The sequence below is a fragment of the Engraulis encrasicolus genome, chromosome 4 (assembly GCF_034702125.1).
Source record: "Engraulis encrasicolus isolate BLACKSEA-1 chromosome 4, IST_EnEncr_1.0, whole genome shotgun sequence".
In the NCBI taxonomy this organism is placed as follows: domain Eukaryota; kingdom Metazoa; phylum Chordata; class Actinopteri; order Clupeiformes; family Engraulidae; genus Engraulis; species Engraulis encrasicolus.
Genome location: NC_085860.1, coordinates 13433683 through 13460722, shown reverse-complemented (window position 1 = coordinate 13460722; position 27040 = coordinate 13433683). Strand labels below are relative to the sequence as shown.

Sequence of the window (27040 nt, the reverse complement as noted above, 5' to 3'; positions counted from 1 at the left end):
AAAGTAGCCTACTTCAATCACCTATATTTGAAGAGTGCAGTATTTTCCCCCTCATATGAAGTACCCTTTATTCTCCAAAAATCACATGATGCAACACCATCAAAAGGCATGACATTCTCCTCCTTAATGGCCAAACAGCTGGCGTTTAAACACTACACATATACCAGTTAATATGCTCAGAATCCAAGTTTACACTCAATGCTTCTAGGAGCTGTTGGTGTGTAGTGTGTACTTGGCTATGATCTTATGAGTCTTAATGCATTCCGATAAATGCATTTAGAAAATGGCCTCTTGTGTGACAGGATTGGACAGAGCCATCAACCATGTCTGAGTGGATTTGAGGAAAACTTCTAAACCTAGTATGGAGCATACTCACCAAACCCACTAGCTGCTAAGCCCCGCTATGCTGTCTTTAGACCAGCAGGCGTTATTTCTTGAATGGTCTTGACAAGCGAACACTTTCCCTGCTGTGAGGCAACAAAAAAAGGTTCCTTCTGCAACAAGAGGGTGAGACCTACTTTCATTATAAACCCTGAGGGTCCTCTAGGCTGGCATATACACCTCTGGCAGGCCTTGGCAGACCAGAGACATGGTGGTGAAAGCCGTGAAAGTGAAAGCCCAACTGGGAAACTCCAACTCCCATTGTCATGGTGACACAGCACTCCACAGCACACAAGTGTTCACTGCACACTGCACACAACGAAATTGCATTTATGCTTCACCCGTGCAAGGGGGCAGCCCCCAATGGCGCCCCAAGGGAGCAGTTCGGCGGGACGGTACCATGCTCAGGGTACCTCAGTCATGGAGGAGGATGGGGGAGAGCACTGGTTAATTACTCCCCCACCCACCTGGTGGGTCGGGAGTTGATCTGGCAACCTTTGGGCTACATGTCTGACACCCTAACCGCGTACCCACTGCCTTAACAAGGGGGTGCATGTACCACAAGGGGTCCATGAGCACGCCTCAAGGGGTATGTGACAAAAAATAATAATAACAAATATATGGAGAAAAGTCACATTTGGATAGCGGAAGAGATACAGAGCATGAGTGAGGAGGTACTCATGGTACAACAAAAAGGCTTAGCTGGGTACGCGAGACCAAAAAGGTTGAAAACCACTGGTGTAGGGCATTGGCACAGTGGAGTGGATCTGGTGGTGCATAGGCCCAACATGAGGTACAAGATACAGTATAAGGGTGCAGCTAAGTGGAGTGGTGGGCTGCTGGTTACCTCTGCGGCTCGGCAGGGACACCTGTTTGACATGACTCTAAATGTAAACCGGCCGGCCTGCCTGCCTGCCTGCCTGCCTGCCGCCCATTAAAGCGCCTGAGACTGACTGGGTGACACGGTACTATGAGCCATGCCAGCTGAGTCACTGAAATTCAGACCAGTTTAGCAGCATCTCCGGTGAACATACCCACCCCCCACCAACACCACTAACACCACCACCACATACACCATCTCTCTCTCTCTCCACGCACAAATAACCCCCATGCCCCCTCTCCTCTCCTGTGACTCCCCTCGGTACCGTTTAGAGACCCACCGGCTATATTTAAACTCTCCCACAGCAACAATCATGGTTGGAGTAGGGGGCACTGAAAAGGTAAATCCTAATAATTAATGATACACTGCAGGCCATAGGCTAAATCAAGATTAGATTTAGTGACTTGGCATCTTTGACAGGCTGCACAGAAGAGGGGTCATGCATGGATGCAGAGGATGTCAACAATAACCGATATAACTCTGACTTATGAAATGGTAAGCTATTTATAACCAAAGTAATATCCACATTCATATCCAATCAACACCTGTATTACAACCACAATGACAAACTGGACTGCTTTAGCTTACCTGACATTCAATTGAGTTCACACGGCTTTCAGCATAATTTATGGGCAATTGACAGTCTGTGTGCTCATGATTAGGCCTATCATACCAATATAATTTTGAAATAAAGAAATATTATTTGAAGGAAGACTAAGCAGAGGCTTCCAAAATAAGGTAATAACTGACCTCAAGGCGTTTTATTAAGTGCGTGGCATCTCAAAAAACAGATCCCCTAACTGGATCGTAAATAAAGCTACTGTGTCACATACCCTCGACCAACAGCTACTTCATTTCATGTTGACCATTCCGTCATCCACGTCTTCATGGTAATGTTTTAATGGTTTGTTTCCATTTAATCTCGTCTAGGCTACCTATTTAGAACTATGCTTCAGGCGCAGAACGCACCACGAATCTTCGGGTTTCTTAAACACAGATAAGTAGGTGGTCCATTTGAATTCATTAGAATACACATTAATGTTCAAGTAAGCACAGCATAAATCGCCATAATGATTTTCATGTGCGTGGCCAATCTTGAACTGATCATTTAAGTAAACATCCTGCAGGATTCACGTCTTATTCATCTACACATCAGGGGCATAAGAAAAAATAGCTTTGTGCAGATCAAGACTGACTGAAGATGTTGTGGGAAGATAAAGCATGAAACAATCAACTAACACCACTGGTAACCTATTCGATTGATGTGTTAGGTATTGCGTAGGTCTTGGAGCCTACCATATTTTGACTTTGCAAGCTTTAGATCTAGCGAAATAACATCTAATGACCAGCGACCGACGATGTGCGTCGCAGCCTTGAATTGACGCGCAAGGTTCCAGTCGTTTCTCTCATTCTTAGGCAGAGGTGAAAAGGCAAGACTCACTGCTAGTAAACACACCATTATATTCTTAAACAATTTCTTACCGCTTCGACACCTCCATGAATTGCGGTCGCCAGTGTTTGTATCGGAGGAGGCTGTTCCCCGCTCGCTCCCTCCGACGCCATCTTCCTACTGTAGCGGTCTGCTGCTGGAGTGAGGGCACCACATACAACATAAAACAACGCATTCGGCACTGCTTTAACTATTACGCTGCTGAATGGAAATCACACAAGGCAGTCCCATCGACGTAGACTATTTGCCGTCATACAAAAACAAGCGTTTCTTTTGGTTCTACGGCGATGTTGAGACACTTGGGTTGTGAGGGTAGTCTCGATGAAGGCGTGGACCAGAGCTTTCCAGATGCAAATCCCGTGCGTTCCTGTTCCAAACTTGAAAAGGGGGGCAAGAGTGACACAAGCATTTGCCAGTATACGTCGATCCTATTTCTGCTCCGACATAACCGTCGGTTAACCTCTCTACTGCCAAACACATTCAGTCGCCGTTTGCCGAGTAGGTTGTTGATGGATTGGAATGAGGCTTTCCCAGTTCAGCGGTAACCAGTCGGGACAGCATTTTAACAACGTAGTAGTATAGCTCCTTGCCTACGTCGTAGGGTAATCTACATTTTGTTTCATTTAGCCTAGTGCCACTGCGTAGCCTATTCCCTGGGCTTTGTTTTGATTATTATTGGGCTACAGTAAGACAACATTGTAGTTTACATTAGGCCTACAGTAATTACACAATAGGCCTAGGCCTACAATTAATATACATTAATAGCAATGTCAAATGACATTGTATTTATTATAATCCCACTATATGCATTAGATTTTGAGTCTATCAGCAGGTGAGGGTTAAAGGTTATATCGTCATTATTTCTATTCCACAATAGGTAGGCCTATCCTATAATAAAGTCAAGCTTCATTGATCCACTGGGCCTTTCAACCAAATCAATGCAGCTGCATGGTAAACGTGTAGAATTGCACGGTCATAGATATGAGTTGGTGTTGCAGTTGTGCTGGTTGTCTTCTATGGCACTTACAGTAGGTAGCAGCAAGACCTCTAAAAGAAACAAAAGAAAGTAATGTAGGATGCTCAGGGCTGCTGAAAACTGTAAGAGCATTTCTGTCATCTGTAAGGGCCCCAATCCAATATTACAATTATAAAGTGACGTGAAAGCCCATTGGGAAACTCCAACTCCCATTGTCATTGTGACACAGCACTCCACAGTACACAAACAAGTGAACACTGCACACTGCACACAACGAAATTGAATGTATGCCTCACCCGTGCAAAGGGGCAGCCCTCAATGGCACCCCAAGGGAGCTGTGCGGTGGGATGGTACCATGCTCAGGGTACCTCAGTCATGTAGGAGGATGGGGGAGAGCACTGGTTAATTACTACCCCACCAACCTGGCGGGTCGGGAGTTGAACCGGCAACCTTTGGGCTACAAGTCTGACGCCCTAACCGCTTACCCATGACTGCCATAATTATTAAATTATACATACAATGTAGTGAGGACCTAATTCTGTCCCTGGTCCTGGGAAAATAGACCCCTCCCCCCTCCCCCCAAACTTGAATATGTTGTCATCATATTAAGCTTGCCATGTGCATCGCAACTTAAAGAAATATGAAACTCATCCACATATTTGCCTACAGTAGGCTACCTTCTGCCAACTGAAACTTGGATATTTTTAGAACAGGAAAGGGGACCAATGTGCGCTCCCTCTCTCCCTCTCTCTCTCTCTCTCTCTCTCTCTCTCTCTCTCTCTCTCTCTCTCTCTCTCGCTCTCTCTCTCCCTCTCTCTCTCTCTCTCTCTCTCTCTCTCTCTCTCTCTCTCTCTCTCTCGCTCGCTCCCCTGTCCTTAATTGATAGCTGAGTCTGTGCCAGCCCTGCAGCCCTGCGTCCGGCTAATCAGGTTTGTAGTAATTTGCCAGCAGCCTCCAGTGTTGTGCAAAGGGGGGTGAAAGGACCACCAGTGCAGACCTGATGCAAGGGAGCAAGTCCGAGCATTGCAAGGCTAATAGACAGAGGGGTAGCTGGGAGGACAAACAGTTGTCCCGGGCCCAGGGAGAGGGGGGCCCAGAATTGGGTCCTCATTGGATTGTACGTCCAGTATGTATTGAGAGACAGGGCCTTTCAGAAGACTATGCTTCGGGCCTGTCAAAGCTGTCCATGGCCCTGTTAAGAGGAGACCCTTCCTCCTCTGATGCGGCACAAACCATGTTAGTCTGATATCAGTCTGTATGAAGCTCTGGCATGTGAAATCCAACGCAGGATGGGATGCTAAGATCATGATACTTTGCTTTGTTTTTGTTTTTGATGTTTTATTTTGTTAATTTCTATGCTATGTAAATATTTGAATTTTATTCATTGACTTGGTTGACTTGGTCAATGTCCAGCCCCATTAATTCTGCTTCCATTCCAGTGCAGTGCAGAAGAAATGCAGTGTATCATCATCTTTGACACGATGGAAGTGATTGCGGAATAAACAGAACTCAAAAACTGTTCAAAAATTCTCAACTGGGGAAAAATGTGAGTTAGTTTACTACACAATAATAAATGCAGTGTTAATTCAACACTTTGAGTACTCTGGGACCGGCCATGCCGTGCTCAAGCGGTAGGGCACTGCACTGCTATACCTGCGTCCCGGGTTCGATTCCGGCCCGAGTCCTTTGCCAACCCTTCCCCGTCTCTCTCCCCACTTGCTTTCTGTCTGTCTCAACTGTCTTATCACAAAAATAAAGGCCCAAAAAGCCCCTAAAAAGATAAAACTCTGGGTACTCTATAGTACTCTGGGACAAAATACACTCTAGAAGATGTTAAATCGACTCTCTATGTCTTGAATTAACACTGCATTTTTGACTGTGTAGTGATGCTGTGGCTTGTTGCAGCAGCTGCAGCCTTGGACAGAGATGGAGGATGGGAATGAATGGGTCCGATTCGGGGGGCCACTGCCACTCGACTCGGCCTCGTGTTCCCTTCCTCTGGCATCTCCGTGGGACTTGGCGCCTAGTGACTCGAGCCATTGTGGTGGCCACAGAGGGCCAAAGAGGGTTTTTTTCCCGGCAGAGAGCGGTGGACAGTGGGTGGTGGAGGTGGGGGGTATGCTCATCATCAGTGGCGCCTATGTGCTGCTCTAACCCGGGGTCTTGCTTCCGCTTGGCCAAGGGTCCGGATGCTTAGCCTCCTGGCACTGACCACAAAGCGTAATTTTTGGAGGGGGGAGTCCGTACACTTTTTTATTTCATTTCATAGCTTGGTCAAAGACCGATGAGGTCGAAAGGTAATCCAGCCATGAGATAAAAAACTAAGTAAAGGATTTTAAAGGGACAGTTTGGTCAATTTCAACATGCAGTTGTATTGCTCACGCTACCCTTGACTTGTCAGTACCTGGTGATGCCACATTTTTCGGCTCAGCCCTTTCCGAGATATGAGCAATTCTAATGGGGGCAGCGTTTGTTTAAATTTTTAAAAAATGAAACATAGGCCAACTCCAAATATTTTCCCAAAAGGTACTGCTGTTTGCTAGTTGTCTGCTGATGTTTTATAACCTTTTGGATGTTTTTGGGAATAAATAAAAATGTTTTTTTGAAATGTAAACAAAGAGCTGCCCCCATTACAATGACCAGGATCTCGGAAACGGCTGAAGAAGAAGGGGAAAAAATCTCAGGCACTGACAAGTCCAGGGTAGTGTGAGCATTACAACTGCATGTTGAAATTGACCAAACTGTCCCTTTAAATGTGCGGACTGCGGAGAATTACAGAGAATTACAGTCTGAAAATTACTCTGAGAATTACAGTCAGCCTTTGTCCTGGGATGTGCACAATCTTTACCTTCAACTAACTACAAAGCAGGCAAACAGAGATCAGCTGTCTGCAATGGCACATGTGGACAGCAGTAATATTCCTGTTCCCATTTTCTGTGGAGATAGCATTTGTGAGGTTATTCAAAGTGTTGATTATGCACTGTTTTGACATTTGGTGTGAAAGGACATGAGGTTTTGCCTCAGAAAGAAAATATAGTTGAGAGATTTCTGCCAAAATGTTGCATGTGTACAGCTTGGGACAGGTTTGTGACATCTGGATAATTGTCAGCTGGATTGCATGTGATATAGAAATGTAAATTACAGATATAATTACAAAAATCTGTATATTAATTGTAGATCAGAGGTGTAATTAACCCTGAAGGAAATTAAGACTATTCCTCATCGTAGTTTCTCATAGGCTTCCTTTCTGCTACCAATGACACTCAACCAACAGCAAGCAAGAGGCACAGGGGTCAGAACCTTAGTGACACTGAACACGATCAGAGAGATTGGATTGTCCTTAAAAAAATAAATAAAAAAAAAGATCCCCTCTTCACATTCCACACAGATTAGTCGCTTCCCAGTTTGAGGAGTTTAAAATCGGAGCCATCTCACTGATACACATAGCAGAGCTCTCGGATGACCAGTCAGCCGACCGACCGCGCTCTGGAGTGAAGTGCAAAGGGAAGGTTTTACTGTAATGGGCGTGTGTACAGGGCTGGACTGCCCATCTGGCATAGCGGGCATTTCCAGATGGGCCCCTTGCCATCGTGGGCCCCTATTTTCAGAAATGTAAAAAAAAATGTATATATAATTATTTTTTTTACATTTCTGAAAATAGGGGTCCACCCAAGTGTGGGGCCCACCGGGGAGTCAGTTCTGCGCCGCTAATTATGAGGGGCCCCTTTAAGCCAAAAGTGCCCGGGCCCTATTTCTCCCCCAGTCCAGCACTGGGGGTGTGTATGAGGAGAACACTCCACAGCAAGCAAGCAAGCAGGCAGGCACTCAGTTCGAGGCTGTGAGTTTCTCAAAATGAGCACAATGTTGACAGGAGGAAGAGAGAATTTGTTATGGTGTGGGGTAAAAAAAAAGTCCCAATGACTGGCTTGCTTGCCACTGCATTTTCTAAATAAAATACCGTCCATAAAAAACATAACCAAAGTTTTAAAACTATGATTACAGAATTCCACCACACACTGCTCTTTGTGACAGCCGCGTTGTCGCCACTCGCAAGGATAGCACCCCAATGGATGGAGTTCACTACAACACTACCATCACTATAATAAGCACTGTGTCTCTTTACAGACTTTTTAATGGAGTGATCTCAGTCATGAGGAACGTGGGCAATCCAGTCCTTACGTCTCTACCCCCCCTCTCTCCCGCGCCCACCCACCGGTCTTCTTTTTTCCGATTTTCATTGGTGTGAAAAAGGCCAGTCACCATTTCCAGGCTGAACAAAAGGGACACTATGTTAAATGACAACCTGACAATTTTGAATGACTTACTTGAGTGTGTTCAGGAATGCGTAACCAAGGCATGCATTGTTGCTTTTGCTCGGGGTAGTCTGTGTGCGCACGCACACGCTCACATGCGTCTGTGTGTGTGTGTTTGTGTATATGTGTGTGTGCGTGCATGCGTGTGTGCGTGCGTGCATGCGTGTGTGTGTGTATGTGTGTGCTTGCATTGCAGGGAGACTATGACAAGGACAGAGAAAAGACGGGAAGACACACAGGCATGCACATTCTGGCCTTTCTCCCAGACCTTTGGCAAACAGAGGAAGTGACACCTGCATTCAAGCCTTTTGCACTTGGGCTGAGAACTCCACCCTGCCAGTCATGCAAGTCTATAGTCTTTAGCAGAGGACACAGTGTAGAATAGTGGTTCTTAACCTTTTTTGAAGAAACACCCCCTTGTCCTCATCACAAGCCTCCCAACGACCCCTCATCATAAGACTGACAATGTCCCCCTTGGTATTGAAAAATAAAAAGGACTAATGCAACTCAATGGTAACTAAGCCCCACCCCTACTCAGCTGCATCCTTCTCAACACCCCCCTAGGGCACCCCAATGCCCCCTGGGGGGCTGTAGCGCCCCTGTTGAGAAACACTAGTGTAGAACATCACATTTGCAGAAAAATTACAGTCAGGCTCCACATACTAACAACAACCTTAGCAGTACATTTTGGGGTGAACAAGAAAAATTGCATTGGGAGTTGAAGTGTGTGTCAATTTATTGAAAAGGAAAACCCCAATTGTAAAGAGGAAATCATTTAGACTTGGAGAGAGAGGGAGTCTTTGGCACATGTACTGTATGCAGTTTTGCGTTCCCTTTTAGGTTACAGTTAAGGAAAAGTATGTCCATTGCAGACCTGTCTGAACTAGCCATTATTTTGAAGTACTTTGTTCTGTGGTCGTTTTTTTCAAGACAGGCCTCAATCAGCATGATATCTGTCAGTTTGAAAGAAACTGAAATTGTAGAGTGAAAACCTTTGTGTCTATCTGTCTGGTCTGTCATTGACAGCCATTGATGTGGTCGTCTGATCTTATCATTCTGATTCTTGAATGTCTGGTATCGTATAGGCCGTCTATCCTCTGTAGCTGTAGGTGCACCTATTCTTTCATGTGGGGTCGTCTTGTGTGAACTGTGAAGACAAGTTAAATGTGCTCCTGGAAATATATACCCTAGGTGAGTTACTGTCTCAAATAAAAAAGAAAAGAAAAAAAAGGCAAAGCATCAAAAAAGAAGTGGGAGGTCAGTGAGTTCTTGTCTCCCCCTAGTGTCAATCCCAAGACATTACCTCATGTGTATCAGTTCCTCTTCCATGAGGGGGGAAATCAATTACAGACAGATCACCAAGGGGTTAAGCTTTATGCCCAGTAACACTTCCTTAGGGAGCAAAGTAAATATGACAGTAACAAGCGGGCAGTATCTGTGGACTGTCAGCGGTAACATTCGCCTCTGCCACACGGTTGATAACTGTTGGCATGGCATTAAGTTAAATGATGCAAGCTGAAAGTAACGTATCCATGGAAACACCAGACTGGTTGAGTGCGTGCTGTATATCAGACTCAAGTGCTGGAGCCCTCGGGGCCTTTTCAGCCAGCACAGAACCGCTCAGTGTCCTGAACTCTGAAAAACACATTATATAACAAAGCGATGCGAAAAAATGTTGAATACTAACAGAGAGGTTTTGAATATATTGTTGGAAACGCGTACAGTATGTGGGATACACTGTGTGTGTGTGTGTGTGTGTGTGTGTGTGTGTGTGTGTGTGTGTGTGTGTGTGTGTGTGTGTGTGTGTGTGTGTGTGTGTGTGTGTGTGTGTGTGTGTAGGAAAACTGTGAAATACTGTACATGGATGATGCCAAATAACAGAAGCAGAACAGAAGAAAAAATACTCATCATTCTAGATTGTTTTGCATGTCCGTTTAATTGCATGTCTTATTTCTGTCATTCTTGTTGTCTGGCAGTCAATGACCTGTCCTCAAGGGTCCATCTCCTCTCCCTCTATGGGGTTCCATGGTGTACTCCTCCCATCTGATCTGCTTTGGAATGACGATGTCAGCCATGCTCCCTCTATAATTACAACAATAATGCGTATTTAACTTTTGCAAATGATCATATTTATATAATAGCCGTTATATAATAATCCATGCACAGGGCCGCCGCTAGACATAAGCACAGTACGCAAAGTATCCAGAGTGCTTAGGGCACCAACCAGTGATTGGGGCACCAACCACTTTGCCCTCAAAATCGGGGCCTCTTAAATTGAGATTGACTGACAAACATCATGAAAAAATATTGAATTACATTACAAAACATATATTTATTAGATTTTTGTTGTTGTTATTATTATTATTTAATTATGAGGGGGGGGCCTCCTGGCCAGTTATGTTTAGGGCCTCAAAAACCGTAGTTAGCAGCTGTCCCCGAATTCTTGTTTGTATGGCCGTGCATACCTGCATCATCTATTGAGGACATGAGTGTTGCGACTCCTCTTAGCACTGGTACAGCCTGTTCACCCTCTGGATGTCGTTATAGCTCATCTCAGTGGCCATGCCGATCTCCACATTGGGGTTGGGGATGGGGATCATGGTGGGCTGGCCGTTCTTAGAGAAGGCAGTTCTGCAGCGAGACAAAATATAATGTTTATAATAAATATGAAACAATATAATAAATATGAAACAAATATGAAAATAAGTAAGGGTTGTGTATCAAGCAAGCTATTAGAGGGCAGCTGGGATCTCCTGAGGGATTCAAAATGAATTTCAGTGCAAATTGCCGATAAAGTTGCCTGGCCAACCTGTAGTTCTGTTTGTGATCTCACACAGAGGTCTGGAAGGAACCAGGCTAACAATAAAGTACTATTGTATCGTATCATATCATACCGTAGAAGTCCTACCTTGGACTTGTCATGTTTGAATAAAGGCATTTTTATCATTTGTATGACTGCCTGCCTTGGTTAGACGAATGTTTTTTTTTCTCCTCCTTTTTCTGTGATCAACAAGCCTTGGACCAAAGAGCAGCTGAACCTAGAAGCAGGTCTACTTCTCTGGGTGAAGAGCATGCCGTTTTCTCTAAACTGAAACATTCATAGACACACAGACTAATACAAAATGAGTAATACTGTGTAGGCCTAGAACATACTGGACTCACCTGAAGTACTGCATGACAGAGTTGTAGTCATAAGGAGTGCCCTGGTTCAGAGTGGCCACCTTGTTAAAGTTGTGCTCCATGCCTGTTCAGGGAACAGAAACCACAGCAAATTCACATGGTGTGTAGTCATTCAAACAACAACAAAGACCTGGTTTATCAGTTTTTGCTGGTGCTCATTCACTTTAAAAAGAGAACGGCAGATGCATCAGCTGTCATCATGCATAAGATGTCAATGTGTGTTTGAAGGACTATGCAAGAACAGTATTATTAAACAGTAATATTGAGGACTTCAAGACTGTTCAGTGTTCCGTGAGTGAGATCCAGTCTTTCCTCCATTGTATCACTGTGAGACTTGTGCACACGGTGTGGTTTTTGGAGGATGACAGATGCATCAAATGTTGTCATGCATGAGATGTCGTCAGCGTTGACAAAGTGTGTTTGTGACACCATGCATGATTGAACTGCGGGGAGCTTATAGTAGGCCTATATAGTATATGTACAGTATATACTATATAGTGTATATAGGCCTACTCTCCTCTTTCATGTCTATTTACTGCACTGATGTTTGAGATGGCCCAAGCCCAGGTATGTTGGGCATTGGCTGTGGATGTGTGCATACACTATGTGTGTCTACTCTCCTTCACCCTGTGCTAATGTACTTAAAGGGACACTGTGCAGGAAATGGTCAAAAAAGGTACTGCAACTATGCTGCTCATTGAAACTGGGCTGCCTATAGCCAAATTTGATTTTTACATGAAAGTTTACTGAGTAATAAACAAATATTTTCTAGTATGGTCCAAGTACAGTAATTTTTGCAGCTAAAAATGGCTATTTTTGGAAATTCAAAATGGCGGACCATGGAGAAGATCCCCCTTTTCATGTATGAAAAGTGCAATTTTTCCATTCATAATGAATACTAGAATTTGATGCTTTTGGTGAGTATTCATGAAAAAGGTAACATTAGTGAATGGGCAGCATGAATTCTGGAAATAAACAACTAAAAATCTCACACAGTGTCCCTTTAAAAAAAAGAAACTAAACCCACTATGCACTTGCACCTATTCTATTGTTCTGATTATTTCCTGTTCACTTTGCATCCGGAAGTGTTGTATGCTGTGATTACATCCTCGGTTGTATAAAAGTGTCTCCCAAATGTCATGTAATGTAATGTAAAGGTTAGAGAATGTGCGCACATCAGTAGCACAGGTGCTGGACGGGACCAAACAAAAGATAACTGAAAGGAGAAAAAAAAGGTCTGCAACACTGACTGATGCCCTCAAAAAAATTAACGGCAATGTTTTGGACTCTTCAACTCTGCAACTGTGCACTGTGATGAAGGACTGAGAGTAGGAAATGTTGTGCCATTATGTTTTTGGGAGCATCAAACAGTGTTGCGGACCTTTTATATGCAATTCATACCAGAGATGACGTTCTGCAGAAGAACCTGGATGTGGTTGTCGCGGTCGCTGCGTGTCTGCTCATGGTTGAAGCCCAAGGCGTGGAGCAGCTCGTGCTGAACAGTGTTGTGGTAGATGCAGCCATTGCGACTCAGAGACACGGTCTGGCCATTACCGAGACGGCCGATGTAAGAGTAGCACCTGTTAGGGGAAAATGAGGAGGAACGAGATAACCATTTATACTCGGTATTGAATATGGCGTCACTAGCTACGAATCTACCCATTTGGCACTCTAGGGAAAATATAGGCATAAGGTCCTTTTGAATTACTTTCGCTGGCATGGGGGCCGCTAAGGGGGAGTGGTAAGCACTGATAGGGGCCCTTAAGGGAGCCCAAAATTGTAATCTTTCATGGGGCCCAACATTTCTGGCAGTGCCCCTGTTCGCTGGTATTTACATGGTGGGGCTGACTGTTGGGGGCCCCCCTACAATGGGCAAATTTGGTGGGGCCCTAGGCAACTGCCTAGTCAGCTTATTGGTAAAACCGGCGTTGGGCGTCATTGAGTGATTTCATGATGGGAATGGCAAGAACACCAAGCATCAGCCCTCATAACCTGCAGTACGCTATTATGTTTCTCAACAGGACCAAGAATATAACAAAAGGAAATACTGAAACACACTGATAAAGGTCCCCTAGAAAGACACAGAGTTTTGAAGACTTCAACGTGGATCAGTGAGCTCTACTCTTTCCTCATTGGTCAAAGAAGCCCTGATGAAGGCCATTGTTGGCCGAAACATGTTGGCTATTTTAACCAGTTCCACAATGAACTAGCTATTAAAAGCTTCTTAACCAAGAAGAAGAGTGCCTTTCCTCATTGGTGTCATTGTGTGACTTTACACATTGAGTAGTTGTGGTTCTCATAATGATCTTTTTGTGTTATTTAGCAAGTGTAAAATCTGAATGATTTTGATATGCATGAGTAATGGAGACTCGTACCCGTTGTCAGAGCGGATGTAAATGTAATCCCTGTGGTTGTTCCAGGGAATAAAGCGGATACAGGTGGAGCTGGAGAAGGACTGAAGACCACGCTCGATGACAGAACGCTCACGGTCAGCTAAACACACACACGCACGTACGCACGCACACACACATGAACACACAGGTACATACAGAGAGCGAGAGAGAGAGAGAGAGAGAGAGAGAGAGAGAGAGAGAGAGAGAGAGAGAGAGAGAGAGAGAGAGAGATAGAGATAGAGAGATTACTCGTGCATGGACAAAGACCTCCAAGAAGTCACTGAATCACTTAAGATGATATGCATGTGTCATAAACGTTATGTGCATGTCATGAAGATTTTATGACTGTTGGCCTTAAAGGGACAGTTTGGTCAATTTCAACATGCAGTTGTATTGCTCATGCTACCCTTGACTTGTCAGTACCTGGTGATGCCACATTTTTCGGCTCAGCCCTTTCCGAGATATGAGCAATTCTAATGGGGGCAGCGTTTGTTTACATTTTAAAAAAATGAAACATAGGCCAACTCCAAATATTTTCCCAAAAGGTACTGCTGTTTGCTAGTTGTCTGCTGATGTTTTATAACCTTTTGGATGTTTTTGGGAATTAATAAAAATGTTTTTTTGAAATGTAAACAAAGAGCTGCCCCCATTACAATGACCAGGATCTCGGAAACGGCTGAAGAATAAGAAAAAAAAATCTCAGGCACTGACAAGTCCAGGGTAGTGTGAGCATTACAACTGCATGTTGAAATTGACCAAACTGTCCCTTTAAGTGACATTCGGTACCTAGGATTGTCTTTGCCACAACCAAAAGTCACTTAAGGCCAACAGTCATAAAATGTTTATGACAGACAAATGTTTATGACTTATCTATGGCTGCGTAATGACACTGTTATGATCCAGTTATGACATGCTTGTGACACCGGCGTCAAGAAAGTGTGACCGCCTGAAGTCTCAGAACACAAGTTTGAACAAACTTTGCAAAAATGTTTTTGTATTAACTATTTTATTTATTTATATTTTACAACTCATATTTTACTATAAAAACGATTTTATTTATTTATATTTTTATTTATAACACACAAACAAAAACTCCAATGAGATTGTCAACCCTACTTTAAAGGACCAGTTCAGTCAATTTCAATATGCTGTTGTATTGCTCACGCTTCCCTTGACTTGTCAGTACCCGGTGATACCACATTTTTCGTCTCAGCCCTTTCCGAGATATGAGCTATTCTAATGGGGGAAGCGTTTGTTTACATTTTTTTTTTTTTTTTAAACATAGGCCTACTCCAAATATTTTCCCAAAAGGTACCGCTGTTTGCTAGTTGTCTGCTGATGTTGTATAACCTTTTGGATGTTTTTGGGAATAAATAAAAATGTTTTTTTATGTAAACAAAGTGCTGCCCCCATTACAATGACCAGGATCTCGGAAAGGGCTGAAAAAGAAAAACAAAATCTCAGGTACTGACAAGTCCAGGGTAGTGTGAACATTACAACGGCATGTTGAAATTGACTGAACTGGTCCTTTAAGTCCACAGTCTTTAACTGCTTATACTTGCATACACATCTTGTAAAAATGTGTTTAATACTCACAGTATTCATTGGTGATGTAGTAGGGCACATAGACCAGACCGTCAGAATACTTCTGCCACAGGCAGCCTCTGGAGGTGCAGGGGTCGGCGTTCCTGTCGGCCTCAGAGGGGTAGGCAATGTCATCCACCACATAAGGCTCGTCAGGTCTACGCACTAACGACAGACAAACAGGTAAACAGGCAAACACACTCCGCGTTAACGACTGGCTCCAGACACTTTGAGAATTGCTGTTCTTGACCTTTTGTGTAAGTTGCTCTGGAAAAAAATGTCTGCTAGAAATAATAAACCAATAATATAATGCAATATAATTAACGATATAACAATATAGCACACACATGCCATGGGATTGGACTTAATAAAGTGTCATTTTAGCATTAATGGAGGAAGGGGTAACCCAAGGAAAAGAACTTATCAAGGCAGGAATTCTTTCTTTCCTTCTTTCTTGGCTGGATGGAAGAGAAATCTCTTACCTACATCTTTGTTTGCTCTATGAAGTCTTCCAGACACAGAGGTGTCCTCAACGCCAACCTCCTCTACAGGGAAATCATTAACAAATATGTCAATGCACTTTAATTACTCACAAACCGAAAATCAAATACGGTGAGTATACTATTGACAGTAGGAATGAATTTGACAAGAAACTTACACGTATTGGGGTCAGAATAGGTGTATGAATAGGAGAAAAGACAAATACATGATATGTTAATTATATAAGCATTCACTTGGAGAATACACGCACATGCACATGCACACGCGCACACGCAAACGAACACACACACACACACACACACACACACACACACACACACACACACACACACACACACACACACACACACACACACACACACACACACACACACACACACACGCGCGCGCGCGTGCACGCGCACACACAAACGAACACACACACACGGCACGCGCAAACGAACACACACACACAAACGAACACACACACGCACACATAGACACACAGACACACACACACACACAAATACATATACTATACTATACTGTACAAACCTTAGCCCAGGCGGCGGAGAGGACAAAAACCCCAAGAATGATTTGAAAAAACATCTTCAGCGTCTACAGGGAAAGCCAGACACATGAGACCATGTGTCAAAACCAATCTTACAACATCTCGTCCCATATGGACAGCACAAAAAAAGAAAACACACAAAAAATGAAATAAAATGACTATGGGCCCACAATGATGATGATCATGCACAACTGTTGGAGCAATTTTGCTGAATGACAAAATGATTGTTTTGAAAAATCAATATGAGCGAGCCCATACAACATTGCTCAAACAGTTGTCTTGTGTGGCTTTAACATTAGCCTGGATCCACTGCAGATTCATAGCAAAGACATAAACTCACCTGTGACTTGTCCAGCAGTCAAACGTGAACCAACTCTGCCTGCCAGTCGGTCTTATATACTGCAGTTCACCTGCAATCAGGGCTGCTGACAGCTTTGACCGGGCCCACAATACAATCATCTGAAAATGGCCCCTCTCTCAATGCATACAGTGTACTGGGATGCAAATATGAGCTCTCCTCCATCTCCCTGGGCCCAGGAGATCTGGCTAATTTGTCCCCTCCAGGTCAGTGCACCTGCTGGCAACGATGCCTGATGTTGTCATAAGAGGTGATATCAGCATGAAACTGATGTGTGACACATGCTTGTTTCTCACTGCTGGATAAGTCAAACCTTGAATGTGTCCTTAAACGACAATCTGACAAGTGACAACAAGTGTTATCAGTGCAGCCAGTATATATTAAAAAGTAAGCACTCCAAAAATGAAAACATTGCACACCAACCAATGTCTGTTGTTGAAGAAAAATGTAATTAAGTGTTGAAGTATTCTAGTGCTCTCCGGTATTTGCAGGGCCGGATTAATACACAGCCTGGATATGGCTGAAACCTAGGGGGCCCCACCTGTCAGAGGCCCCCGATTGGCCAAAAGCCAAAAATTGCTGACGTGTGGCGAGATGTGAAATCGGGTATTTGTGTGGACACACATACAGGATTAGTCCAGAGCTGTAATCATGAGCAGGCCCGCCGAAAGAGGGGGACAGCGGGGTATGTTGTCCAGGCCCAGGGAGATAGGGTGCCCAAAATTGGATCCCCTTTACATTGCATGTATTGGGTAGTGGGGCCCTTTCAGATGACTTTGTCCTGGGCCCAGCGAAAGCTGTCGGCGGCCCTGGTCATGAGTCTCCTCAGCCAGGCATCACCTGTGCTGATATTGGCAGCAGTCTCACAATAGAGCCATAATAGAAAACACATTGCACTGACACTGCCTAGTGGAAATTAGTCAAGTATAAACAGCTGTCAGTCAGCATAGAGCACTATAGAGGAAGAAAGAACATGAAAAACATGAAAAAGATGTTCATCTTCTGAACATCTACTATGTGACTGACAAGACTCACTAAGACCACTAACAATCACTCACTAATTCTCGAAGCTATGATAAATGACACCAGGAATAGCAGAGGTCATTGTAGGATTTGGTAACGCTGGCAACATGTATGTCTTGCAACATGTATGCTCCTGTGTGTACAGTAGGCTCTGGCAGACACAAGAACATGAAAAACATGGAAAAAGATGTTCATGCTCTGAACATCTACTTTGTGACTGACAAAACAATCACCATATACCATCACGCCCACTGCGTTCTGCTAATGCAGATCTTCTTATTGTCCCATCAGTATTAAAGAAATCAGCAGGTCATACAGCGTTTGCCTTTCGCGCCCCAACATTGTGGAATGGCCTCCCACGTGTTGGAGATACTGGCTCTGTGGACATTTTTAAAACTCCTTGGAAAATACCAGACTCACCTTTTCTAAATATTGTAGTCAGCCACTTGTAGTCTATTAATGATTAACTTGCATAGCCTTATTAATCAGAATTTTTTATTTCCTTTCTGTAATTGTATCATTTTTTTTTATTTAACTTCCTGATTCCTTATTTTTTGTTTATGAATTTAGTTATCTATTGTCTTATCCTTTAATCCATACATTTTAATATGAATTTGTAAAGCGTTCTGATGCTATGGTGATACCACACTACAGTATAATACATTGAAAACAGCAATAGGTTGCACAGTGTCATTCAGCAGCATAATTGCAATGCCTTCTCTGGCCACCACCATCCTACACAGCCTGGGCACCAGCTATTGGAGCACAACCACATGCTGAGGCCCTTGCTCCATGTGGGGCCCAAATCCTGCCCAAAACCCAAACCCTTTTGCTGGGGTAGTTTTGTTGTTACTGGTAAAAGTAAAAGTGTAATTACATTTCCTCACTGACAGGTTAAGGTTTAGATATTGTTTTGGGCACAGTTTAGCATTCTTTAGCTATTGATAGGGTCAATATGAATGAGTGTCAATGGGAGGGCCCCACAAAGATATTAAGGTGGGGTTGTGTGTGTGCGTGTGTGCGTGTGTGCGTGTGTGTGTGTGTGTGTGTGTGTGCAGGGATGGGCAAAGATACAGTTACATGTATTTTCAATACAAATACAAAATACCCAGCAAAAAATGTTACAAATAAGATACAAAATACATAACTGTAACAGTATCTAATATTGAAATACAATATTTGTATTTTCAACAACACAAAATACACAACAAATACAACAAAAACAATTGTGTACAAAAACTACCAATTTGACTTACACAATGAAATCAATTGAACAATTAAATTCTGAGAAATGAAATGATGATTAGAAAACAAACAAAAGCTCAAACAAGAAAGAAAGAGGCCCTGCTGTAGGCCAAGTAAGTATGTATGGCCTTAATCATCCCAGTGGGGAAAACACAAGACCAAAAAGTTGAATAATACTATATAAGGGAGATATTCTGTAGGCTGTCATCATAACTAATTTTTCAAACAGCTTCGCATTCCAACGTTGGCGATGAGGCCGGTTTATGAGGCCTGCAAATGAGAACATCTCTCAACTGGTTACCCTTCACTCTTGACTTAATTTGTCTGAATTAACATGTCAGTGCCATAAGAATAGCAATCATTTCTGTGACAAAGTAGAGATACAAGTGCTTTTTTTTTAAAAGTTCACTATAGGATGGTGGCCAGAGTAGGTATTGCAACTATACTGCCTCCACTTGTGCTTGTGGCCTCGCCCCGCCTCCTGGCCCATCCTCCGTGGAGAAAACAATTAGGTTTCCCAGCTGTCAGCCTAGCCACAACAACTTTTAGGGGACTGTTTTTCATTTACCATCCCAATTGCAAATGAGACAAAGACTTTAAAATTGAGCTTTTATGAGATATTGAAATATAATGCTGTTGTCAGTGATGTCATCCCGACATATTACTTCCTGGTACGAGGCCACAAGCAGAAGTGGAGTAAGCAAGGTTGCATATTGGAACGCACTTTATACAGCTAGTTTTAAAACAATATGCACAGGTAATATCTCAATTCTACACCAAAGGCCCTCAATGGCAAACTGAAAGCAAGTTTGAATGACATGGGGAAAACATTAACACCTCATTGAGGAATGAATTAAATGATTAGCCAATCACCTTGAACCAAATTGAACTTCCTGTGCAGTCAAGGCTTAAGAAATCCAAGCATGTGCCTCCAATTCAGCTAGGGGCATTCATATCCTTTTTAACCTACAGCACCATCTTGTGTTCATATTGTGTAATAACATTCTTTAGAACAAAGTATTTGTATTTGTAGTTTTGTGAAATACACAAAATACTGGAGGAAAGTATTTTGATACAAAATACAAATACATGTAATTCACTTATATGAAATACAAATACAAAATAGTATTTTGTATTTCAAAATGTATTTCAATTAGATGTAATAGCAATACTGCCCATCCCTGTGTGTGTGTGTGTGTGTGTGTGCGTGCATACGCACATGTGTGTGTGTGTGTGTGTTTGTGTGTGTGTGCATGTGTATGAGGCAATGTTTGTTTGGCGACCCCTGTAAACAAACAGCAGACACACGCACACACCACCACCACCACCAACAACCACACACACACACACACACACACACACACACACACACACACACACACACACACACACACACACACACACACGCACGCACGCACGCGCGCACAAGTAGGTTATGACGCACCCGTTTCTGTTTTCAAACAAGGGCATGTTTTCGAGTCAATAGAAAATGTTCATTCCAAACAATCTCTTTCAAGCATTACACAGTGCCATTCAGTCAGAGAAACAAACGTGACAAGTGTGTTTTTACCAAAACTTTATTCATAAAATACTCTTCTCAATTGAATACATGTGACAGCTGTCTGCTAGGCAAGGCGTGCACAGGAGTTTCTCCTTTCTTGATGCACTTATAGAGCCTATTCAGGCCTTGGCATTTGTGCCATGGACTAGCCCTTCATGCAGGCCCCGTCTTCCTTTGATATTATGGCTGCCATGTTGCCTATAGATGGACCACTGGGACACTGCCATACAATGTAGGATACAGTGTGTGTGTGTGTGTGTGTGTGTGTGTGTGTGTGTGTGTGTGTGTGTGTGTGTGTGTGTGTGTGTGTGTGTGTGTTTTTTGATAAATAAAACAGAACAGAACACAAAAGAAGGACAAAAAAGACTCATCACAGATTGTTTTGCATGTCCGTTTAATTGCATGTCTTATTTCTTGTTGTCTGGCAGTCAATGGCCTGTCCTCAAGGGTTCATCTCCTCTCCCTCTATGGGGTTCCATGGTGTACTCCTCCCATCTGATCTGCTTTGGAATGACGATGTCAGCCATGCTCCCTCTATAATTACAACAATAATGTGTATTTAATTATGGCAAAGGAGCAAATGAGCAAACTTGCTGAATTTATCATGAATCTAGACCACAGGTACTGTACCTCACTGTGATGGAGTGACCATCACTGGGGTTGTGGGTGTGTTCTGTCTATCACATCAACTAGCCTGGCTCTAGCCTGGTGTAGCGGTCAGAGCCCCAATTTACTACCCCAGAAGGTCTGAGTTCGAGTCCCGGCTGGGCAACTCTACTCCCCTTAATTACTCTCACCGTAAGGTACAGTAGCATATGGTAGTTAAACCATTTTATGCATGCTTGTTTGTATGGCCGTGCATAGGTGTACCTGCATCATCTCTTGAGGACATGAGTTTAGCGACTCCTCTCAGCACTGGTACAGCCTGTTAACCCTGAGGATGTCGTTATGGCTCATTTCAGTTGCTGTGCCGATCTCCACATTGGGGTCAGGAATGGGCACCATGGTAGGCTCGCCGTTCTTAGAGAAGGCAGTGCTGCAGCAAGACAAAATAGCAGAATATTTCACATTAAATAAATATGAAACAAATGTGAAAATAAGTGGGGTTTTGTATCAAGCAACCTAGGAGGTATGTGTGTGTGTGTGTGTGTGTGTGTGTGTGTGTGTGTGTGTGTGTGTGTGTGTGTGTGTGTGTGTGTGTGTGTGTGTGTGTGTGTGTGTGTGTGTGTGTGTGTGTGTGTGTGTACGGTGAAGATGGTGACAGGAAATGAGTGGGAGAGGGAGATGGGGAAGGATTGGCAAATGACTCCGGGCCGGAATCGAACCCGTGTTCGCCAGCATAGCAGTGCCACGGCAGGGCCACCTTTAGCTGTGATCAACAAGCCTTGGACCAAAGACCAGCTCCACCTTAGAAGCGAGTTGGGTCTACTTAAGAGATTAAGATTAAGAGCATGCCGCACTAACTAAAAACACTCATAATAGTCTAATAGATGAGTAATACTGTGTAGAACATACTGTACTGTACAGACCTGAAGTACTGCATGACAGAGTTGTAGTCGTAAGGAGTGCCCTGGTTCAGAGTGGCCTTCTTGTTAAAGTTGTGCTCCTTGCCTGTTCAGGGAACAGAATCAATGGCATATTCACATATGCACGGCATCCTACGTACTTCCGCCAAAGGATTGACGAAATGAAATGATAGTATTATGGGATGGTCAGGACCAGGCTACATGGTGTCTGTACAGTCCTTCCCATAAGTTTTGTCACCTATCCATGTTGTTGGAAGAACAGCTAATAACCTGACTTTCAATTAATCAATTGGCTTCAGAAATCACTCATATGAAAGCTACAAACCCCCCAAATTAACTATGAGCAAAAAAATAAAAGTATTGCACCAAAGAAAAATTAACGATTTAATGAACATGGAAAGGGCAGACTTTGGCAAGACAAAAGTTTTGTCACCTACGCCTACACTGGATTGAACAGTTGGTAGGGTATAAAGGCAATGCATACCAGAGATAACATTCTCAAGAAGCACCTGGATGTGGTTGTCGCGGTCGCTGCGGGTCTGCTCATGGTTGAAGCCCAGGGCGTGGAGCAGCTCGTGCTGCACAGTGTCGTGGTAGATACAGCCCGGGCGTTTCAGAGAGAGGGTTTGGCCATTGTCACGACGGCCCACGTAAGAGTAGCACCTGAAGAAGATGAGGAGGAGGGAGATAACCATTTGTACTCTGTATTGAAAATGGCGTCATTGTGTGACTTCATGATGAAATAAAGAGAACAGACGTTTCGGTCTTAACTTCAAGGTTAAAACACAGTGCTTTCCTGTCCTCTTTATTTTGTATATTCTTGAGGAATGAGCACCCAGTTTTTTTTACTTTTTTGAGTTGAGCACGTTACACCCCTTAGTTTGAGTGATTTCATGATGGCAAGAATATCAAACATGAACCCTCATAACCTGCAGTACGCTATTATGTTTCTCAACAGGACCTAGAATATAACAACAGGAAATGCTGAAACACACTGATAATGGTCCCTTAGAAAGACACAGAGTTTTGAAGACTTCAACGTGGATCAGTGAGTGAATTCCAGTCTTTCCGCGTTGGTGTCATGTCATTGGGTGACTATACACATTGGGTGGTTGTGATGTTTACAATGATCTTGCTGTTCTATTTTGCTAGTGTACAATCTGAATGATTTGCAAATGAAGAGCTCTTCTCCAAAATGCTATGTCCACCATTTTTGACTTTTTGCATCTTAATATTGGAATTGACTGTTAAGAAGTCCTATAATCTATGTGTGAATTCCTGCCATTCAAATGTTTTCAGAACATACTTTTTAAACCTCTATAAAATGCATTTTGCAATGCAATTCAATTGAAAGCCCAATGCAAAAATGTAAATTTCCCAACATTCTATAAAATGGATATATCTCATTTTGCAAAAGAGCTCTTCAAATATTGATATGAATAAGTGAAGACAGTAATGGAGACTCCTACCCGGTGTCAGACTTGATATAGAGGTAATCCCTGTGGCTAGAGATCCAGGGAATAAAGCGGATACAGGTGGAGCTGGAGAAGGACTGAAGACCACGCTCGATGACAGAACGCTCACGGTCAGCTTAAGACACACACAGTAAACCATGTAAATCAGTAAATAAACAGTAAACAAGCATGCACACGCATACGTACACAAGCACAAACACATGTAGCCTGTGGAAAAGTTGACCTTTATTTTGATAGCACGACAGTAATTCCCAGCTAGCAAGAGATGCCTAACAAGGAGGATGGAAGGCTAGTGCTTATAGTCATGAAAATCGTTCCAAAAACAATGGATACCACAACAAGGGTAAGTGTCCCCTATTAGTCAGTACCCATGGAATATAAAATTACCTTATTTTACCTTATTTTTTGTCTGGAATTGCTCTATAGTCCAATGTTTCCCATTTAATTCAATACAATTATTGTTATGCCTAGATACCAATATACAACTGTAAAATTTCACAGCAAATGATTGTGTCAATGACATACAGTATTTTACTGTAATATACACAGTACACAACCACACTGTACAGGTTTACAGTAAAATACTGTATTATTATTGTTACTTTATTATTATTATTATTATTATTATTATTATTATTGTTATTATTATTATTATTATTATTGTCATATATTATTACATACAAACAAAACACCAATAATGAGACGCGTAATCTGGGTCCACAGTCATTGATTGCTTGTGGCATACTTGCATACACATCTTGTAAAAACACGTTTAATACTCACAGTATTCATTGGTGATGTAGTAGGGCACATAGACCAAACCGTCAGAGGACTTGGGCCACAGGCAGCCCGTGGCGGTGCAGGGGTCGGCGTTCCTGTCGGCCTCAGAGTCGTAGGCAATGTCATCCACCACATAAGGCTCATCAGGCCTACGCACTGTAATGGACCAGCAGCGCACATTTAGTATTGAGCACTGAAGACAGGCAAACACAGTCAGTGTTAACATCTGGGTTCCCACGCTTTGTAAATGGCTGTTTATGACCTCTTCTATTATAAGTCACTTTGGATACAAATGTCTCATAAATACATTAGGTCTATGATATCATGCAATTTAACACACAGATGCTATGGGATTGGATTTAATTAAGTTTAATTTCAGCATTAGTAGAAGGGGTAGAAGAGATCCTTTATTTAACCCAAAGGAAATTAGCATATCAAAGCAGGGTTTCTTTCTTTTTCTTTCTTTCTTTCTTTCTTTCTTTCTTTCTTTCTTTCTTTCTTTCTTTCTTTCTTTCTTTCTTTCTCAAATCATGGAATTGGTTCCACTCCCAAAACTGAAGAAATCTCTTACCTGCATCCTTGTTTACTCTATAAATTCTTCCAGACACAGAGGTGTCCTCAACGCCAACTTCCTCTAGAAGGAAATCATTAACGAAGATGTCAATACTGTACAGTTAAATTATTCACAGACTGCAAATCATAGAATAATGAGTATATACAGTACAGTAGGAATGAAAATGGCAAGATACACTTACATATATTCAAGTCAGGATCGGTGTATCAATATGAGAAAAGACAAATGCATGATATGTTAATTATATAAGCATTCACATGCACACGCACACGCACACGCACGCGCACGCGCACGCGCACGCACACACACACACACACACACACACACACACACACACACACACGGTATACAAACCTTAGCCCAGGCGGAGGAAAGGAGAAAAACCCCGAGAATGATTTCAACAAACATCTTGCGTCTACAGGGAAAGCCAGACACATGAGATCATGTAGTATGAAAACCAGTCTAGCAACATCCCATCCCATATGGACAATACGCAAAAAGAAAACACAAAAAAATAAAAATGGAATAAAATTAATATGGGCTCTTTATAAAGAACTTGATGATGCACAACTGTTTGAGAATTTTTTCTGAGTAACAAAAATATTGGTTGTATCAAACAAAATGCTGATCATCGATATGGGTGATAATCTGTTAATAATCTGTTAATCTGTTAATAAGTAATGAAGCCCATACAACATTGCCCAAAAAGTTGTCTGGAATATCATCAGGCAATATCCACTGCAGATTTATAAAGACTGAAACCTCACCCGTTACTTGTCCAGCAGTCAAACGTGAACCAACTCTGCCTGCCAGTCTGTCTTAAATACTGTAGTTTACCTGCAATCAGGGCTGCTGACAGCTTTGACCCAGGAACAAAATAATCTGAAAGGGTCCCCAACGCAATACATACAATGGGTGTATTCCAATATGCAACCTTGCGTCCTCCACTTGTGCTTGTGGCCTCGTACCAGGAAGTAATACGACATGATGACGTCACTGACAGCAGCATTATATTTCAATATCTTGCAAAAGCTCAATTGTAAAGTCATTGTCTCATTTGCAAACTGGATAGTGAATGAAGAATAGTCCCACAAAACGTGAGGCCACAAGCACAAGTGGAGGACGCAATGTTGCACATTGGAACGCACTCATTGTGATGGGGATGCAAATCTGGGCTCCCCCCTCTCTCTGAGCCCAGGAAATATGGCTAATTTGTCTCTGCCCCCTCCCAGTCAGCGGCCTACTGGCAATGATGCCTGATGTTGTCATAAGAGGTGATATTGGCATGAAACTGATGAGTGACACATGCTTGTTTCTCACTGCTGGATAAATCGAACCTTGAATGTGTCCTTAAATGACAGTGTGACAACTGACAAGTGTGCAGCCAGTATAAAACAACAAGGACTCCAAAAAAGAAAACATTCTTGCACCAACCAATTTCTGTTGTTGAAAAAAATATATAATTAAGTGTTCTAGTCCAGAGCCATAGCCATGAAGCCTGATTAGCATCGACTTTCAAATCTCGTACCGAGAGTCTGGTCTGATCAAGAAGATAGCGAATAACGTTTCCAAACAGCCTGGTTAACCCGCCTCCCTCGGTTTGCTACTGGTCAAGGCCAGAAAAGGCTGTGCCGAAGTTTAAACCAAAAATTGTATTAGTCCCAATAGAACATCTCTGCTTAAACCACGTCACTGCCTGAACATGCCTCTACCCAGGGCCGTTGGAGCTGCTCAAAGTTGATTGGTTTCCGACAAAGTGGGTTGAGCTCCAGAGTTCTCCTGAGCTCAGAAAGTATTTGCATTGCTCTTGACCTGGGCCTCGTTTCCCGATAACGATGCTTCTTAGCCTTACGTGTGTCGTTAACCAGTGATCTTACGAATGTTCTTAGATTTCCTACGACTGTTTCCCAAAGACACTCGTACATGAACGCGCGTGCACAGCCTCTAAGATCATTCGTAGCGTCGCTCTTAAGGATCGCTGTCCACATATGTGGTGCTGAAGTGTACTCGGAGTGAACTGCGCCGTCATCTGCTGCTAAACCATCTACAAAATGTAAGGCGTGTGTCAGTATCAAAAGTTGTTTTCTATAAGGGTGGGACTACATTTGTAGCAGTTTGCAACTATCGACAGGAGTTATTGTTGGCAAATGAAATAAAATGCACACACACAATGAAATCATGCAAAACTCCCAACTGACGGTAATAATGAGCTACGCCGTTAAGACCCATATGAAGCGCGTGCACTTGGCTACTGCAGCTTAATATTTAAGAAGACAAGTAGGCCTAGGCC

General features: G+C 42.9%; 3 protein-coding genes across 3 annotated transcripts in view; all 3 read right to left on the bottom strand.

Annotated features, from left to right (window-relative positions):
• The window catches only part of cttnbp2 (cortactin binding protein 2), a 96545-nt gene extending 93429 nt beyond the window's left edge, over positions 1–3116 (bottom strand). Inside the window, exon 1 of the mRNA XM_063196726.1 lies at positions 2744–3116. Within this exon, the coding sequence (XP_063052796.1) occupies positions 2744–2824 (81 nt within the window). The 5' untranslated portion in view covers positions 2825–3116. The remainder of the gene's footprint in view (positions 1–2743) is intronic.
• Positions 3117–9914: 6798 nt separating this feature from the next.
• On the bottom strand, positions 9915–21287 carry LOC134447088 (high choriolytic enzyme 1-like). The gene is made up of 8 exons (XM_063196373.1): positions 21266–21287; positions 15640–15702; positions 15170–15322; positions 13556–13673; positions 12582–12760; positions 11163–11244; positions 10466–10631; positions 9915–10082 (listed from the first exon to the last, which is right to left on the bottom strand). Exons 1-7 carry the CDS (start codon positions 21285–21287, stop codon positions 10505–10507), a joined length of 744 nt encoding a protein of 247 aa, XP_063052443.1. The 3' UTR covers positions 9915–10082; positions 10466–10504.
• Positions 20775–27040, bottom strand: part of LOC134447319 (high choriolytic enzyme 1-like) — a 25500-nt gene continuing 19234 nt past the window's right edge. Inside the window, exons 2-9 of the mRNA XM_063196722.1 lie at positions 25105–25165; positions 24748–24808; positions 24180–24332; positions 23391–23511; positions 22406–22584; positions 21925–22006; positions 21266–21431; positions 20775–20929 (exon numbers count right to left, since the gene is read on the bottom strand). Of these exons, the coding sequence (XP_063052792.1) occupies positions 21305–21431; positions 21925–22006; positions 22406–22584; positions 23391–23511; positions 24180–24332; positions 24748–24808; positions 25105–25158 (777 nt within the window). The 5' untranslated portion in view covers positions 25159–25165 and the 3' untranslated portion in view covers positions 20775–20929; positions 21266–21304. The remainder of the gene's footprint in view (positions 20930–21265; positions 21432–21924; positions 22007–22405; positions 22585–23390; positions 23512–24179; positions 24333–24747; positions 24809–25104; positions 25166–27040) is intronic.

Coding starts and splice junctions, on each gene's coding strand:
- LOC134447088 (XM_063196373.1), bottom strand. CDS start 21,287: ATGTCCTCAAGAGATGATGCAG. Junction 13,674..15,169: donor CTACATCACCAATGAATACT/GTGAGTATTAAA, acceptor GTGTGTGTTTAG/CTGACCGTGAGCGTTCTGTC. Junction 12,761..13,555: donor TACATCCGCTCTGACAACGG/GTACGAGTCTCC, acceptor TTCCCCTAACAG/GTGCTACTCTTACATCGGCC.